We start from the raw sequence: 16,168 nt of genomic DNA on the forward strand, positions 1-16,168 counted from the left end.
CGTGTCTTTTGCTCTTACCTAAAACTGTTTGACTTTTCTCCAATGTTAAGAGCTTAATGCTCGCCTGAGAGATATTATAATTTCTGCTACCCATGACTAATTGCTCAAATACTTCACTTGTCCTATCAAAGTACTGTAAGCAACAACAAGTTAGAAAGAAAAACTTTTTTACCTGATATTATTCGATCGAGATTATTTCTTACCTCAGAAACAAGCCTGAAGAATCTTTGCGAAGTGATCAATACATTTCTACGTCTTTCGAGTCGTGAAGCAAAACTACGGCAAACAAAGTCCATGAAATCTCTCTGAGATTTTAAGTCTTCGGGCAGTCTGTTTTTTGGGAGACTGTCAATTTTATGGAGCAATTCCGCATATCGCCCATAAGTTTCCTGTAAACACACATTATAATTATATCTTCGATTATCACGATTTTTTGTTATAATAAAATAAAAAATTATGAGATTTCGTTTACCCGGCATTTAAGCTCAAGCTTTTCGTGTTGTCTTCGCAGTTCCTCGGAGGAAGCAACATCGAAACCAACCTGACAGCAAGAGTTCAGCATCATATCTGCTGGACCCAGGATCCAATCGGTAACGCTCGATACACCCTGCTCGAGATCTTCGATTACTCTGGCAGTATCCAGATTCCGTTCCATTTCTATCCACGAATTTTCAATATCCATCTAAAAATAATAAACGTGTTAAATTAATTAAGAAACAAATTTATATATATATAAATCTTAAATGCACTTTTAAATACCTGTTTTAATTCGATAGAATCGAGCAGTTTATGAATTTCTTTAATCATGTCCAAAGTATCTTTGGAGGACTCTCTGCTCATAGAACTGACTAGGTTTCTACCTAACAAACAAACACACTATTTATGTATTATAATTAACTTTTTCCATAATTTTTACGTAAAGAATTGTCTCGTTTAAAATAAATTATTAAATTTTATTACTAATATTGTATATTTATTACTTCATATTATTATATAAGTATAATTCTAATTTTGAAAAATCTAAAGTAAAATTGTAATATATAGACCTGATTGAAGTATATGACGTGCTGTTGATAACAATTCCATACCAATCTCCCAATAAGATTCTATGTCATCGTCTGATTGCTTCATACGAATACCATCAAAAGTTGTCAGTCGTTGATGTAAATTTGTCATTTTCGATATTAGTTCTAACGCGTCTCTCGAATAATCTTCTATTTTCTATAAGGTCAAAGTCGAGTATATATAAGTCAATGTATCAAAAAATTATTAGCACATTTCTTATATTTTCAATTTCGTGATAAAAATGTTTAATTTACCATACGTTTCTTAATCCATTCGACGTGATTATATGCCTTATTACCTGCCAACTCGTACGGTAATTGAGAAAAGTCGATATAAACATGCAGTCTCGTTAGAGTAACGTACATTGCCTAAAACGTAAATTAGCGAGAAGATGAAAAAAAAACTTCGATGCCTTGGATGCGCGGTTTTTATATAATATAATTGCAATAAATATATATTTATCAAATTAATTCATTAACTAACTTCGCCCTCTTTGTGCGATTTGGTACAGGTATCAACACGTTTGTCCCAGAAACCATCGGGTCGCACCACGATCACGGAAACGGCTGTTGATCCTACAAGATTTATGGATAGCCTAATACAGGATCTAGCTACGCGCCAAGCACCGCGACGCGCATCCACAATTAAAGCCAAGCCCTTTTCTTTCGTCTCTTCGCTAATCAGAAAAAATATCACCTACATATAAACTAATGATATTTATACATGTGTACAGTGAGATATCGAGATATTGTATACCTGAAAATTGATACAAAATACAAAATGAGAGACTCTAATTTCGGTTTTGTTGTTGGATCAAGTTCTGGAGGAACACTAATTACTATTAAAGGCCGTCCGTCACGATCACGACCACCTGGAATATATGCGAGCTTTGATTCTAGAGCCTCCAGGATATCTGCTGCCTTCAAATTTTTCATAGACATCTCTATAACTTTGTTTTTACAAGAAAATCATTTCAAAGTCTTCTACAGATATCGTGATCGATCTGAAAAAGATCACATTTGTCGATAATATATACATATATAAATTTCGCAATTATTTCATTAAATATTTCATTATTAATGGTTACACACACATTATCATTCAAATAATATACATTTTTATGATAGACAATTCAAGTAGTTGAAAAAAATTCTGATTAAACATTTATACATTTAAATTCTTCGTTTATCCCACAGAAAAAAATAATCAGTAACTATCAAGTGTATATTTTTCACTCTTTGAAAAAATTTTACACGCGAATGTCTGAATTATAACTGCAATTAACAGTATTCACCGATCTCCAGTGACTCTGAATCGCATCCAAAGTATCACGACGAAACATTGCGTAGACGCAGAACACACGGCATAGTATACACTTCGAATGTATAGCGGGAATGCGGGAATACTAGTCAGCAGCTGTTTCAGGTTGGCTCCAGGTGCTCTACATCTGCGTATCCACGTGACCAACGAGGGGACTATTACGCCTTGGATTGACTCAAGTCGCCGTCGCACGTGTCCCGCGTTAATGACAGAAGGAAAAATTGTCACATGCGCATAAATGTACACGCACGTGCATTTGTATAGATAGAGAATGTGCGCGATGCGCGATAGACGCAGCGCGGAGCTGCAGCCGCGACGGAGGCTGCAGGAAAACCGAAAGCCATCCCTGGTCCATTCAGATACAACGGTACTTTGGCACCGATTAACCGTATGTTCCCCCTCTTTACGCACGCGGCCCTTCCCTTCCTCTCATCTCTCTGTCTCTTCTGGAGTTCCGCATTTTTTTGATTCCTTATCTCTCTTTAGAAATGTGCAGAAATATTTTAGGTAGAGAAGTAACGGAGATTGCGGAGAGAAAATAAGAAGACATCTTCAGTAGATGTCGGTTACGCGGTTTACACACACGGATGACATCACACATTTCACGCATTTGACAGATGTCTCAAATCATTTAATTAATGTAAATTAAAACAAATTATAACATCTACAATTTTTCATAGATGTATATCAATAAGATAATATATTCAAATAATTTACGTGTATTATAATTTAACTACAAATTTAAATCAATTATCTTTATAATGTATGAACGCAAATGCGTTTTAGAGAGATTAATCAATTAATTAACTAATATATATATTTAATATAATTAATATATTTAAAAAATATACCAAGGAAAAATTGTCACATACAATTTGATGACATTACGATGCACTTCTTCGTGAAAGTTTCTTAAAGCACGATCAACCCGGATAAATATAATAAAAGACTTGTAGTGATTTGTACGATTTTACTTTAAATAAAGCAATTTTTTACTTTAATTTAAATATGTTATACATTTATTCGAATTAGATAATTTATCAAATTAGATAAAATACACTTTTTACTATTTAAGATTTTTAATTTACAGCAAAACACAGCAAGATATCGATACCACCTTCTAACTTTACATATTTACATAGTAATACTGTATTACCACGTGGTTTTATTATGTAAAATACGAACGCGAGATCATATAAGACGAGATTTTGGTACACACATATACACAGTAATTGTATAGATCTTCAAAAAAACGTAAATTACGATACGATATACAAATACAATTATACATTTTGGTCTGACACTGATATTTAAATTTAAAAAATTAAATAATTTTGCAATTATAAGAAAAATATGTTGAAAAGAGGATATAGTCAAAGAAGCTCAGAGTTAAAGAACATATCAATGGGACAAAGATAGACGTCGAGGAAAGCTGAAGAGATTTGGCGTCGCTACAGTCGACGACGACCACGGGGAAGTTCGCCAGTGCTGCACCGAGCCTCGCGCTATATCCAGCACACATTTTCTGTCTTTTTTTCTTTTGGTCCATCTCTCCCTTTTCCTCCTGTCGTCTCTCATTTATTCATCTTCTCTTCTTCTCTCTCTCTCTTTCTCTTTTTCTCTCTCTTTTTCTCTTCCCATCTTTCACCCAAGTTGGTCTTCATTAAAGATCAGTATCATTTTGCTATTTAATCATTCTTCGGATAGTTGTCAATGTGATACTTTTGACATCTCGGAGTGCGGGAACGATCGGAAAACTGGCCAGGGACGAAGTGATCGTCGAGCCAGGCTCGACGAGAAGGAGGAAGAGGAGGCACGATGGGCAACGCCACAACGAAAGACTATTCGAAGAGCATCTCCATCGGCACCAACTCGAGGAAGACACGTTGGGATGGTCCAGGTAGATCGATCTATCGTTTCACTCGTATAATTTTACGATTCTCGATCGTATCTTCAAAATTGGAGAGATAATTTCCATGTCGTTTAAATTTATATCAAGAAATTCGCCAATGCCTTATCAATCCAATAATAATTCAATAGATGCTGCTAAATTCCAAAATGCATGTTTATTAGGACAACAGAATATTATTCACGCGATTTTAAACACATTGAAAATTATTTTGATTACTTCTAGCTTTTATATCTTTGCTCATTTTCTACAATTATTTAATATTTATATAAATGTTGTAATTTGATTAGAGTGTATGTATAAAAATATAAAAATACAAATTTGTTTTTAAGTTTTGTACTCTTGATTTCAGTAACAATCGCGAAACATTTTTATAAAGATCATTTCTAATAAATAATAATTAATACACATTTTATATCTTGTTAATAGTGTAGATGTAAAGAAATTGATATCAATGTTAAATCATTGTTAAATTAAATTCGATTAGACGGTTCTGACATCGAGATGACATCTAAAATTAGATTGTTACTAACTATCGATCTGTCTAATTTGAAAGAACGTTTAGATCGTGTATTGATTTTATTAATTTTTTTTTTTTAGCTTAATCATAATCTATTGTTATACGATGTTTATTTTTAAGACAATGCGCAATTAGTGTACGTAATTATAAAAAACAGGCAAGAAATAATGATATTGAATGCTCAATTGGTAGAGAGTGCACCGGCTTGGTACTGCCAAACGCGACGCATTTTATTTTGGGAGCGCCACTTACATGCCGATGTTGAAAATTTGCTCTATATACATACGTCAGCATCGTTCTAGCAAGAACTTGCTGACATTAGTATTGTGTCGCCCTGAGAAAAGTCAAGAAAAAAAATATTAATAAATTAATAAATTAAATATTACTATATAATTATATTAAAAATATTAAATATATATATTAATATAATAATTTTAGATCAGACGATATTTTCAGCACATTAATTTACATTTTGTTGGAATATTTGTAAACATTCGGCATGCTATCTTAGGTCTTCCAGCCCCGCCGGGCAAACCTATCTTGATATCGGGTACGGACGAAACGCAGCCGGATGTTGTAGCGATACGATGGGAGAGATCGCCGAGTAACGGTGGATCGGCGATCGTCGGATACTTGGTCGAACATCGACGACTGGGCTCTCCTCATTGGATACGAAGCAGTTCCGGTTTATGCACCTTCCCGGAGCTAACTCTGAGCGGTCTCGAACCAGGATGGCGCTATCAATTTCGAGTCAGAGCACAGAATGCAGTTGGGCTTTCACGGCCGAGCGAAATCTCCGAGCCGCTCACAGTCACCTTACAAAGGGTCACCGCAGCTTGCGCTCCTTATTTCGATCTGGAGCTCAAGGATACGACGGTGCTCGAGAACGAACAGGTGTGTATCTAGATTGCGTAATGCTTATGCTTAAATTTAAAATTTGTAATGATAACTTTTCCCACATATAGGCCGAGTTTGTCGTACAATTCTCCGGTACACCATTGGCGAAAATCTCATGGTTCAAGGACGGTTTCGAGATTTTTAGCAGTAGACGCACCAGGATCGTTACGGATAATGGAAAGAGCGTTCTTCTGATTCATCAAACCGCGCTTAACGACGAGGGTGAAATCAAATGTACCGCTACCAATCGAGCGGGTCACGTTGCTACCAGAGCTAAATTAATTCTCGAAGGTTAGAAATTGGCAATGCTGATTAAAAAATATAAAAATGGCTTCTTTGTAATTTTGATAAATTTCTAAATATTATTTATGCATTTAGCGTCACCGCGGATACGATTACCCCGTCAATACGAGGACGGACTGCTTTTTGAGCAAGATGAAACCATCAGACTGAAGGTATCTTTGGCAGGTAAGCCACCGCCTACTGTCACCTGGTATCACGACGGGGAGCTGATATTCAAGGATGCTAGACACATATTTGAGGTGATGGACGGTGAATCAGTTTTGAAAATACCGGATGCCAAACGAAATGATCGAGGCGAATATACCGTCAAAGCTACGAACAAACTAGGTGAAGATACTGCGTCTTTTCTGGTCACTGTAACAGGTGTGTGAAAACGTTGCATTAATTCAGATATTAGTTTTTTCAACTCTTTTTAATATATAAGTATAATATAATTTTAATTATTTTCCAACTAATTTTTGCCAACAGATCGACCAGCTGCTCCCGGAAAAGTGTCTGTCGCGATGACTCTAGGTAGATCGGTGACGTTATCGTGGAAAGAACCGGAGGATGACGGCGGATGCAAGATCGGGACTTACATCGTCGAATACTATAGAGTACGCAATCAAAAATGTTATTTTTATTCGCGTATATTTTTAGAAATTTGACAATGATTGTTTCAGATTGGCTGGGAAGTGTGGCTTAAAGCAACAACGAGCAGATGCACCAGCGCAACGTTAACAGAATTAATCGAAGGCTCCGAATATAAATTTCGCGTGAAGGCTGAAAATCCTTATGGAGTCAGCGATCCTAGCGAAGAGAGCGACGTTATCTTCATTCCAGACCTTAAACGAAGGTACTTTGTCGTCAACGCGTGCTCTTCACTTTGAAATATTTTTTACCTGCGCAGAAATAAAGTCATAGATTTATCTTTGTAGAATTGTTACGCCGTCCTTGAGCGAGAAATCGCAAAGCCATCGAGAGATCAGTAGATCTCGCGGAGACAAACGCGAAGTTAATCTCACTATGCCGGCGCAAAGAACTAGGAGTTTAACAAGGGAAGAAGCTAGAGCACAAAACGAAAGCATCGATCGCTTCGGATACGATGAACGATCAGCTTCAACGCAACGGCTCGCAACACCGATTTCTACGCTGGACAGACCATCCAGAGCAGACAGTAGAGTGACATTTGCACCGGACACTTTGGAGAAGGAACAACCGCCAGTTCCTCCAGCCAGATCCAGAGATCACGCTTCTACGAAGCAACAAGTTTCTCTTACAGGAAATCATACAGTCCGACCGAATGCTACGACAGATACGAGAGACAAGGTAAGAAATAAACAAGTATGAAAAAGGTACGCTAATTTAATTACAGATTAAAAGGATTATTAAAAATATACGTAATTTTCTGCAATGTAGCAAGATATTGTTGTAAAGAGGGAAAGAACAATGTCGCCGAAACCAACCGTAACAGTCTCTTCTCCAGAAGAGGATTTCAAGCCACGTTCGATATCTACGACAAAAGAAAGAAGAAGCCTCTCTCCGCTTTCGTTGCCGAGAATTCAAGAACCTCAGAGAGAAGAGAATAATGTTGCAACTAGCTATCTTTTATCATCTTCGAATTCGATTCTAAAAAGACAGACCGCTCTTATAAATGAATCCGTGTTATCTCCACCACAGGATAATCTGCAATTGCAAAAGCAATTATCACGAGAGGATGACGAGGACGTATTACACGACAGCTCTGAGTTTATACTGGTTTTATATCCGGATGAGACGATGGAAGAGGAAAATGTAATCGTGACAAACGGCACGTCGCCTGAAACTTACATCAGAAGCGACATAAGTAAGTGCGCGCGAGAAATTCTACGACAAAAAATCTGTAAAAACATAAAAATTGTACTAAAAAATATGCATTCGTCTTTTTAGGTAGTAAACCGGACATGATCGAGTTGACGGAAGAGGAGAACGATCTCATACCGCCGTCGATGTCGCTGTCACTTCCGGAATTATTCAGCTCGCAGCATCAAATAGTAGAAGTAATGCGAACAGCTGTCAGCTCTACCGAGCTTCTTCACGAACGAGCTATGGAACGTTTCTATCGCGCGGTCGCCGTCGAAGAGGCATCCGAGATTGCTAAACGGAAGACCCAGGTTGAGAGACAAACCGGTGAATTGGCGCTATTAAATGTCGAATCCGTTCAGAAATCGTCCCTTCGAAGACGCCTATCGAATTCCGGCGTCACGACGCAGAACTTGATTGTCTCGTGGCAAGCTAAAAAGAATCGCCGAAGATCGAGCGAGGGACAAACCGAAGCGGCCCCGAAAACGATGAAACTTCTCTCGCCGGCTTTGCTGTCGGATGTCGAGGCCAGGTCAGATCCGAATCTCCCCTCTGAAACGACGATGGCGGATTCCTGGAGGAAGAGCGACGAGGACGAATCCGTAAAACGTCTGCGTAGATGGCATGAAAGGAACGTACCGCTGTTGGAGGAGGTGCAGGAAGAGAAATCAATACGAACGAACGATGAAGAGGCGGCAGCCTCCATTACTGCAAATATAGCTAAAGAAATGGAAGAAGAGGAAATTAATAGCGTCGATACTTCCGAAGAATCATCGGAAGAGATTAGTAGCGCGGATAGCGAGGACTTGAAATTATTAAGATCGAGGATCCTGGCGAGACGAGTTATGGATGAAGAAGATACTTATCATCCTAGGGGAAGGCCGGTTCCACATGTCGAACCGGAACTGCCACAAATTTCATACGATAGAATGAGTTTGGATATTTCGTCTCCTCCACCTGTTAGAGCAGTTACTCCTGTCTCACCGAACAACGTGGTACCAAAGTCTATTTTAAAGAAACCCAAGGAAGAAATGATTTCTCCGGACAATTTCGACATATCGATTCCTCCAGAAAAACCAATAAAACAAATATCATCGCAGCCGTATGAAGAAGAAAATATAGAAAAGATAAATATCGATATTAAAGAGAAAATTACAGATTTTTCGAGCATGTCCGAGGCTCTGAAAACACCTGCAATGTCGGAATCCGATACAAATAGCATTTTATCAGCGGCAGAAGCAGCGAAAAATCGACGTATGCAATCGAAAATGCGGTCCATAACACCTGAAGAGGAGGCAGCTGAAATAGAGGCAAGAATGGCGGTCGTGAATCAGTATACCGAGATAGTTCGAGAGTACGCGGGTCATTCGCGACACGGTAGCGCAGCCAGTTCTCGAAGATCTTCCTTTTCAGAGGAACAAGCGGATCAAAAGCATCGAGTGCAGGAAAAACTTGCGCCAAATCTAAACAAGGATAAACAAGAGCCTGCTCAGGCTGAGATGTCGAAATTAAAAATTCAAAATAAGAATAAAATCGACAAGCAAACAAAAAATAATCAAGCGCCAACGATTACCAAGAAAGAAAGCGCTAATTCCAGAAGCACGACTCCCGCAAGAGACACGACGACTGCGAAACGCGATAAATCGATTTCCAGGGACCAATCTCCAGCTGTGAGGAAGAGGGAACGAACGGCAGGCGCTTCGTCGAGATCATCCTCGAAAACCCGAAATCGCACGCCTTCTCTGGAAAGAAACAATCGATCATTAGCGAAAAACGACTTAAACGAACAAGGATCTCGTAGATCTAAAATACCTTCCGGCCCTTCCTCACGCTCCTCGTCAAGATCAAACTCCAGGGAGAGGCATGGAGCGACGGCATCAGTAGAGTCAAAGGTTGAGAAGCTGCAGAAGGCACTCGAGAGTAACAAATATCGAGCGATGAAGAAAGAATCCGAGGTTACCAAAGAAGTTGCCGGGAAAAGCACTCCCGAACGTGCAGATGACAAGCAGTTAGCTCTGGAAGCTAAAAACACAGTCAGATCGACAGTGGACTACATAACCGACCTGACGTTGCTGATGGCTGCAATGTACGTTTATTTCTTCAAGAAGGAAACCCTGGCGGTTCCGTTTATCGTACTGCTTCTATATCGAAGAATACAGGAGGAAATACACGGATGGATGCCACGTCGTTGGTGGCGGTCCACCAAGAAACCCTGATCGATCGATGTGCAACTAAACTGTCATATATATTTTATGTACATCATGTTTACCAATCAAAATATGCTAAATGATTGCCAAAGAAATAATATATCATACGCTGAACCGATATAATATATCGAGAATTGCATACTATTTATGACATTCTTCATATGTAATACAATCGATACTCGTTATTGTTATCTGTTGTATTTATAATAAATATATTAATTCCTTATCTCTAATAAATTATGTACATATTTTCACCAAATTCCTCTAATATTATGCGTATTTTTTATTATGTATTTAGCAGTTATCATATTACATCATACGTAAATAATTGTTACTTTAAAAAAATTTATTTTTCGGAAAATTTTATTTATTATATTCATTGATGCGAATCATAAATGTTTATCGCGCTAAATTTCCGTATTATAAATAATAAAATTTTCTTTTTTCGCACAGTCTGAAAATTCTGCGCACTTACTTAATTCACCTAATTTTACCGGTTCGAAAATATGTACATGAGAATAGAATACCTGCAAAACAAAGTTTCAGTTTCGCGCGTCGAAAGCAAAAGGAAAAGTGAAAATAGGAACGACGTGGTTACATCAGCGAAAGAGAGACAAAGAGTGGAAAAACGAGGGTACGAAGATCCCGAACGGCGCATGTGCTTCTTTCGTTAAAACGACGAAGCCGAGAGCGCGGCGTCGGGACGATTTTAGAACGGAGCAGGGCCTCCTGCCGTCAGACGTCTCGTGGCATAGGGTGTGCTGTATCAATATAGGGTCAAGACAGGAACAAGCTGGCCGGTGGTGGTGGTGAACGCGGTGCAAGAGTTTTCCCGTGTAATACACACGCGTACGCAGATCGGCCCTTCGCGAGTAATGTCAATGCACGGAAAGATCGTCCTACGTAACGTTTGACGAGATGACCTTAACAGGTAAGATGCACAAGTTGAGTTGTCGTAGCCGCGCATTCGCCGGTATTAGCCGACATTCATGAACCGTGGTGAACCGCCGGTTCATCGAAGACGATACATGACGGGGGAACTTGGAAGGAAAGTGCGAAATTTATGTTTTTCATATATGTCCGCTTTATTTTCATATATTCTGTCGTACTTGCAAGTGAAAAAAGATACCTTGTCACTGTTGCAATTACGCAGTATATGAATAAGTATTGCGATAGGAATATATAACTTTGTCGAAATCGTGTAGGCGCTATCAATGTATAGATTCAAACTAGAAATTGAATGATTGACAAGAAAAATTAATGTAAAAAGATTGCAGAATTATGTGTACATAATTTATTATAAAAAAATGTTGAAATTTGCTGTTTGCGTATAATAAATTAATATATAATAATAAATTTTTATAATTATTACTTTTCTTTCCAGTTTTATATCTGATAGCTGATCAATTTGTCTTATATTTAACTTATATGTATATCTCGCTATTTTACGACTGATATAAAATGCACAATTGCGGTTACGCGATTTTAAAATACATTTAACGAGATCGTAATTGATCTCTTCGCGGAATCATAGTGTTTTAATTCAATATAAATATCGACGATATTGTTTGCCAAAATATTTTTGTTAAGCAAACATGAATATATTTATTTATGTTATAATGGTGCAATCTGGACATGCGTGGGTGCATCTGATCGAAATTCCGAGCGCACTTCATATCGCAAAATTTTCAAGTAACAGCGGCTTCTTTTGGAAGGTAGATCCGATCGTAAAGATTTATAGATCGGCTACGTTTTATTTTCTTAAGTGGTGCCGCTTTACCACACTTTACTAAAATATATAGCCATCTATATTTATGCTATACTATTTTGCATATGTACCTGCTATAGCGCAATTCCTGTAGCCATTTTGCAAAGCACGTGAGTCTCGAAATAGCAGATAGCTTTTCAACAGTAAATTTCCTTCCATCATCGGATATTGATAAATGTTTTCTTATCGTGCAGTTATGAGCATAATTAAAATTAATAATTAATTTTCTTTATTCTGTCATAGAGAAATGTGTATATATAATTAATTTACAACGAGCAATGTAAAATACTTACAGATCTTTCATCGAAGAATAAAGGACCGCCAGAATGGATCGAAGAAGATCAGATCGTGTCAACTCAAGGACGTGTAGGCGAAGACATCATCGTCGAACTGAAATTGGTTTCATCCGAAAATTACGATGACTTACAATTCGATTTGTAAGTATAACACATATGTTTACCCTATCGAATGAAGCGTAAACAGCTTTGCACACATATACCTGTTGCTCTCGTATCGCGACATTTTAACAAAATACCCATTTTCGTGTTATCGTTCATTCTCATATACTGGCCTTAATTTTATATAGGACCTTGGGACGTGCCAAGGATCAAACGCAAGTTATTTTAAGCTGTCGCGCACTTAATTTCGGAGAACTGAATTATACTTGCCGCGTATAATTTTGCTCAATATTCTTGCATGGATCGTCATTCCAGCAATGTCTGGAACGTGAGGGACACATCTGATACGTTCGATGTTCCGTCAATAACTATTTACTAATAAGAACGAGCAGTACGATTGTTGATAGTTTACCTGATATTCCAATCGTTAAAAAAATGATAATAAATAATGCTTGATCTAAAAAAAGCCGTATGCTCCAATCTGAGTTAAATAGAAATCTATTTCGCGACATGTGATTTCATATACCTGTGTATCTTGTGCATAAGATAAATATTAATAACGTATACTATCATTAAGTAAAAAAAATCCAGTCCCATAAAAATTGCAAAACTTAAAATTGTTGAAAATTTGGTATTTTTTATTTTGATATGATAAACTTCATGATAAATAGATTAACAAATAATCATAGACATAAAATCAAAATATTTATCAGTAATCTTTCACATAACATCAAAAAATCATGTATCTATATAATGTAGGCAAACTTCCTCTTCTTCGGGATATTTCAATCATCGCGATAGATGGTTCGCCACTGAACGTCACGATAATGATATGAATAAATTAAATCTAAAACTCTCATCACAGCCCCTCTTCGTGCAAGGACGTAACACTATGTAAGCTAATTTCGACCGCGCTCGAAATTTTCACGAAAAGATGAAAGAGACGCCGATGTTGTTGCCCAGTCCAACTATATTCCACGGTTGGCTCTCGCTAGCTTCTATATGAGATAGTCAGTTGCTTACGCGGTTCCTTGAAACTATATACACGAAATCTTTGATGGAGGTGGAAAATTTGGAGGGGACAGTCTGACGTTGGCGTCTCGCTATCAGTCTGATGCTGAAAGAGCGTCGCGACGACCGACGAACCCCTAAGAAAGGGTGTTAACCATTCGATTTTTTTAGTGCATCGGTACGCGTCTCTTGCCCATCGATATAGAAGAGGTGCTTGTGTGCTCTATCGAGATTGAATTGTCGAAATTCTAATTTCGTATTCAATTATGCCGGTGTGCATCATTGTGTACTTCTCCTAAAAATAAATAATTGCGCTAAATCATCAATGAAAAATCTAAGCGAGGAATCATTTTTCTATCGCACATTCTGTCTTTGATGATGAGGAATCATTTGACAAACATAAAGGTCCTAAATGTAAGTTTCAAAGTGAAGATAATGACATTATGAAAGAATAAAAGAAAAACCAAAGATTAGCCATCATCGAAGAGCCGAGTTGTCATTATATTATCATCATTTAATTATATAAGATTTAAAGATAAGCCGATTTTAATATAATCTCGATAAATATGAGACATATACCGATGCATCGAGCTTAATGAAGCGAATTTGCAGAGCGCCATCGCGCTGTCAAAATTGTCGAACGACCAATGTGTACCTCGCTAATTTTATCGCTCACGCGGTCATTGCAGTGTGTCATGACCGGAGATTATGCGCGGCAGAGATCAATATCTCGGAAGAACTGAAGCATATGGCAGAAACGTGCTGTCTCTCCACGTGATTGTTGATATTCACTGAAACACTTTTAGATGTGAGAAGGGATAAAACGGTATTAAAGAATGTTTAAAGATAGACCGAGCCAAAATGTTTGTTTGTAAAAGAATGTGGGCAATTTATGGCAATTACCTCATCGGCGGTACATTCTGACAAGAAGGTATACCCTTCCTTGTCGATTCATCATGGGAAGTAATTGCTGCAAATGCAGTAACGGTAAAAAGAATTGCATTACTGGATCCTCCTCCGATGGATCGGAATACCGGTAGGATGATAAAAAAAGGTGCTCTTGATCTAATATTAGTTTATGAACAGATATATCTTCATGACTTAGCTAATGCTAAATAATACTCACTCGTGTCCTTGAACACTTTACATGTATCGACTATCTATGTATATTACCGATTAAATACGCGATTAATTATTATGTGCTTAAAAAAATAAAACGTAAAAAGTAAATAGAAGACAAATTTATTATGTCACGGCGACGCCGCGTCACGTCAATGAAGTCTCACCGGTCTTACGTCAGATACATTGAGTTGCATCAAGTTGCGTGCTTGATTCATACACGATATTTCTAGGATCGTTCCACGTTCCTTCGATTAACGCGGACGATAATTTTCGCAAAGAGAAGAAACGTGTAAAAGAGTCAATAAATTGTGCTTGTTAGATTTTTTCTCTTAGTTCTAAACAGGTTCATCACAAGATGAAAAAGGTGACAAAAATAGGGCAGTAGAGCAATGCCAAGACTTTAGACTCTAGATCATTCTGCCCGAAATATGCCGGGCCGATGTATATATTTTTACGTAAACGTAAGAACACGCATGTGTCAAGAACACAGCAAAATAACAGATTATCGCAGTGACATAAAACTATAATAGTCTTCCCTTCGTTTCATTCATTCCAAAATTTCATTTGTTTTACTTGTGATAAATTTTAGTACATATGATACATAATCACACGTGAGAGATTAATGAAAAAGATCAAGAAATTAGCATACATCATTTATTCTTAATACTTATATAAGTATAACTTTACCTAAATCAAATTAAATAAAATTGAGTATAAATTCGTAAAATTTAATTTTAATTAATTTCGAAGTAATGCGAATTGTGCGGATCAAAAATATTAATATTAAAACGATAAATATAGATTCGAAAGTAAAGATTTATCTGATTGGACATCATCTGAAAGGCAGCGTAAATATATGTGTTTGATAAATTAAACTGTTGAATAATAATTTTGTTATATTTAAATAATTTTGCAATAATTAACTTTTCCGGATCGATCTATTGACATTTGTGAATTAAAAAACTACCGCATCTCCCTTTACGTACTAATGACAAAAAATTGCGCGTTCTCCGTTTTTCTTCGTATCTTCGGTTGAATTAAATATTGTTTTAATTTACGAAATTTGCAGAATACGAGACGGATTGCCAATTTCATCGGATCGATATCGATTGTCGATGCGAGGCAATGTCGTGCAATTGGCCTTGAAGCAATCGCGTAAAAACGATGCGGGTTACTATTCTCTCGTAGCAACAAGACTCGGACAAGAAAACGATAAAGGAGCTGTAAAGAAAATTCATCTAAGCATCAGCGAAGCAAGTTACGAAGAGGGCGATCCCCCAATCTTCTTGAGAAGATTGAGCGATCTTGCGGTTAAGGTCGGCACTCGAACCAGATTTCTGGTAGAGATTCGAAGTTCAACCACTCCGAAGGTACGATTTCATATATAACGATAAATAGCGACAAAAAAACTAAAAAAACAAATTAATCGCACACATATTGCACTGCGAATAAATTTTTCTTTAAATATTAGTTTGAGTAGATAAAAAGAGTTTGTGTGTATATTAACGAGACAAGAAAATCATTTGCCATTTGGCAACTTAGCCATATTCGTAACATGACGTAAGAGACGTCCTGACCTAAGATAGGCAGATAATATTTTGTGCCAACTATACCGCGATCAACCCGGAAGATGGAACCGATGGTCCCAGGCGGTGACTTATTGTCAGGCATTTCTCTTCCCTCTTCTATCCCGGTACCAGACGAAACGGGAAAGGCAAACTAAGATGGGCAGCGGGAGGTCCATGACCTGAACTTACGGCGAAAGACGGTGAAGAGTAAAGGAAACTGGTTACGCGTCTTCTTGTGCGTCGTATTAATACTATTATT

At 37.5% G+C, this 16,168-nt stretch overlaps 3 protein-coding genes across 9 annotated transcripts in view; 2 read left to right on the forward strand and 1 right to left on the reverse strand.

Annotated features, from left to right (window-relative positions):
• Positions 1-2,717, reverse strand: part of LOC145938110 (uncharacterized) — a 32,350-nt gene extending 29,633 nt beyond the window's left edge. For 2 of the 6 annotated variants that reach the window (XM_083041508.1, XM_083041507.1), the window contains exons 1-9: positions 2,360-2,710; positions 1,822-2,068; positions 1,549-1,741; positions 1,320-1,433; positions 1,047-1,221; positions 760-860; positions 473-682; positions 204-389; positions 19-133 (exon numbers count right to left, since the gene is read on the reverse strand). In XM_083041508.1, the coding sequence (XP_082897634.1) occupies positions 19-133; positions 204-389; positions 473-682; positions 760-860; positions 1,047-1,221; positions 1,320-1,433; positions 1,549-1,741; positions 1,822-2,006 (1,279 nt within the window). In that variant the 5' untranslated portion in view covers positions 2,007-2,068; positions 2,360-2,710. Of the gene's footprint in view, positions 1-18; positions 134-203; positions 390-472; positions 683-759; positions 861-1,046; positions 1,222-1,319; positions 1,434-1,548; positions 1,742-1,821; positions 2,069-2,359 lie in introns of those variants that run through there. The other 4 variants (XM_083041514.1, XM_083041511.1, XM_083041509.1 and 1 more) reach the window with 4 other exon arrangements.
• A 1,140-nt stretch (positions 2,718-3,857) lies between these two features.
• LOC145938457 (uncharacterized) lies at positions 3,858-10,218 on the forward strand. 2 transcript variants are annotated; one of them, XM_083042121.1, is made up of 10 exons: positions 3,858-4,285; positions 5,326-5,708; positions 5,780-6,002; positions 6,090-6,377; positions 6,483-6,610; positions 6,677-6,849; positions 6,932-7,322; positions 7,413-7,583; positions 7,674-7,839; positions 7,923-10,218. In XM_083042121.1, the coding sequence occupies exons 1-10, from the start codon at positions 4,204-4,206 to the stop codon at positions 10,049-10,051; spliced, it is 4,134 nt and encodes a 1,377-aa protein (XP_082898247.1). In that variant the 5' UTR covers positions 3,858-4,203; the 3' UTR covers positions 10,052-10,218. The 2 variants fall into 2 exon arrangements, with proteins under 2 accessions (XP_082898247.1, XP_082898246.1); XM_083042120.1 differs by having other exon boundaries at positions 3,859-4,285; positions 7,413-7,839.
• Positions 10,219-10,732: 514 nt separating this feature from the next.
• The window catches only part of LOC145939159 (uncharacterized), a 38,099-nt gene continuing 32,663 nt past the window's right edge, over positions 10,733-16,168 (forward strand). The window contains exons 1-3 of the mRNA XM_083043373.1: positions 10,733-10,973; positions 12,106-12,247; positions 15,411-15,711. Coding sequence (XP_082899499.1) covers positions 10,961-10,973; positions 12,106-12,247; positions 15,411-15,711 — 456 coding nt within the window. The 5' untranslated portion in view covers positions 10,733-10,960. The remainder of the gene's footprint in view (positions 10,974-12,105; positions 12,248-15,410; positions 15,712-16,168) is intronic.

This window comes from Prenolepis imparis, unplaced genomic scaffold, assembly GCF_030444845.1.
Source record: "Prenolepis imparis isolate NDT839.2.m4 unplaced genomic scaffold, iyPreImpa1.0 SCAF_7, whole genome shotgun sequence".
In the NCBI taxonomy this organism is placed as follows: Eukaryota; Metazoa; Arthropoda; class Insecta; order Hymenoptera; family Formicidae; genus Prenolepis; species Prenolepis imparis.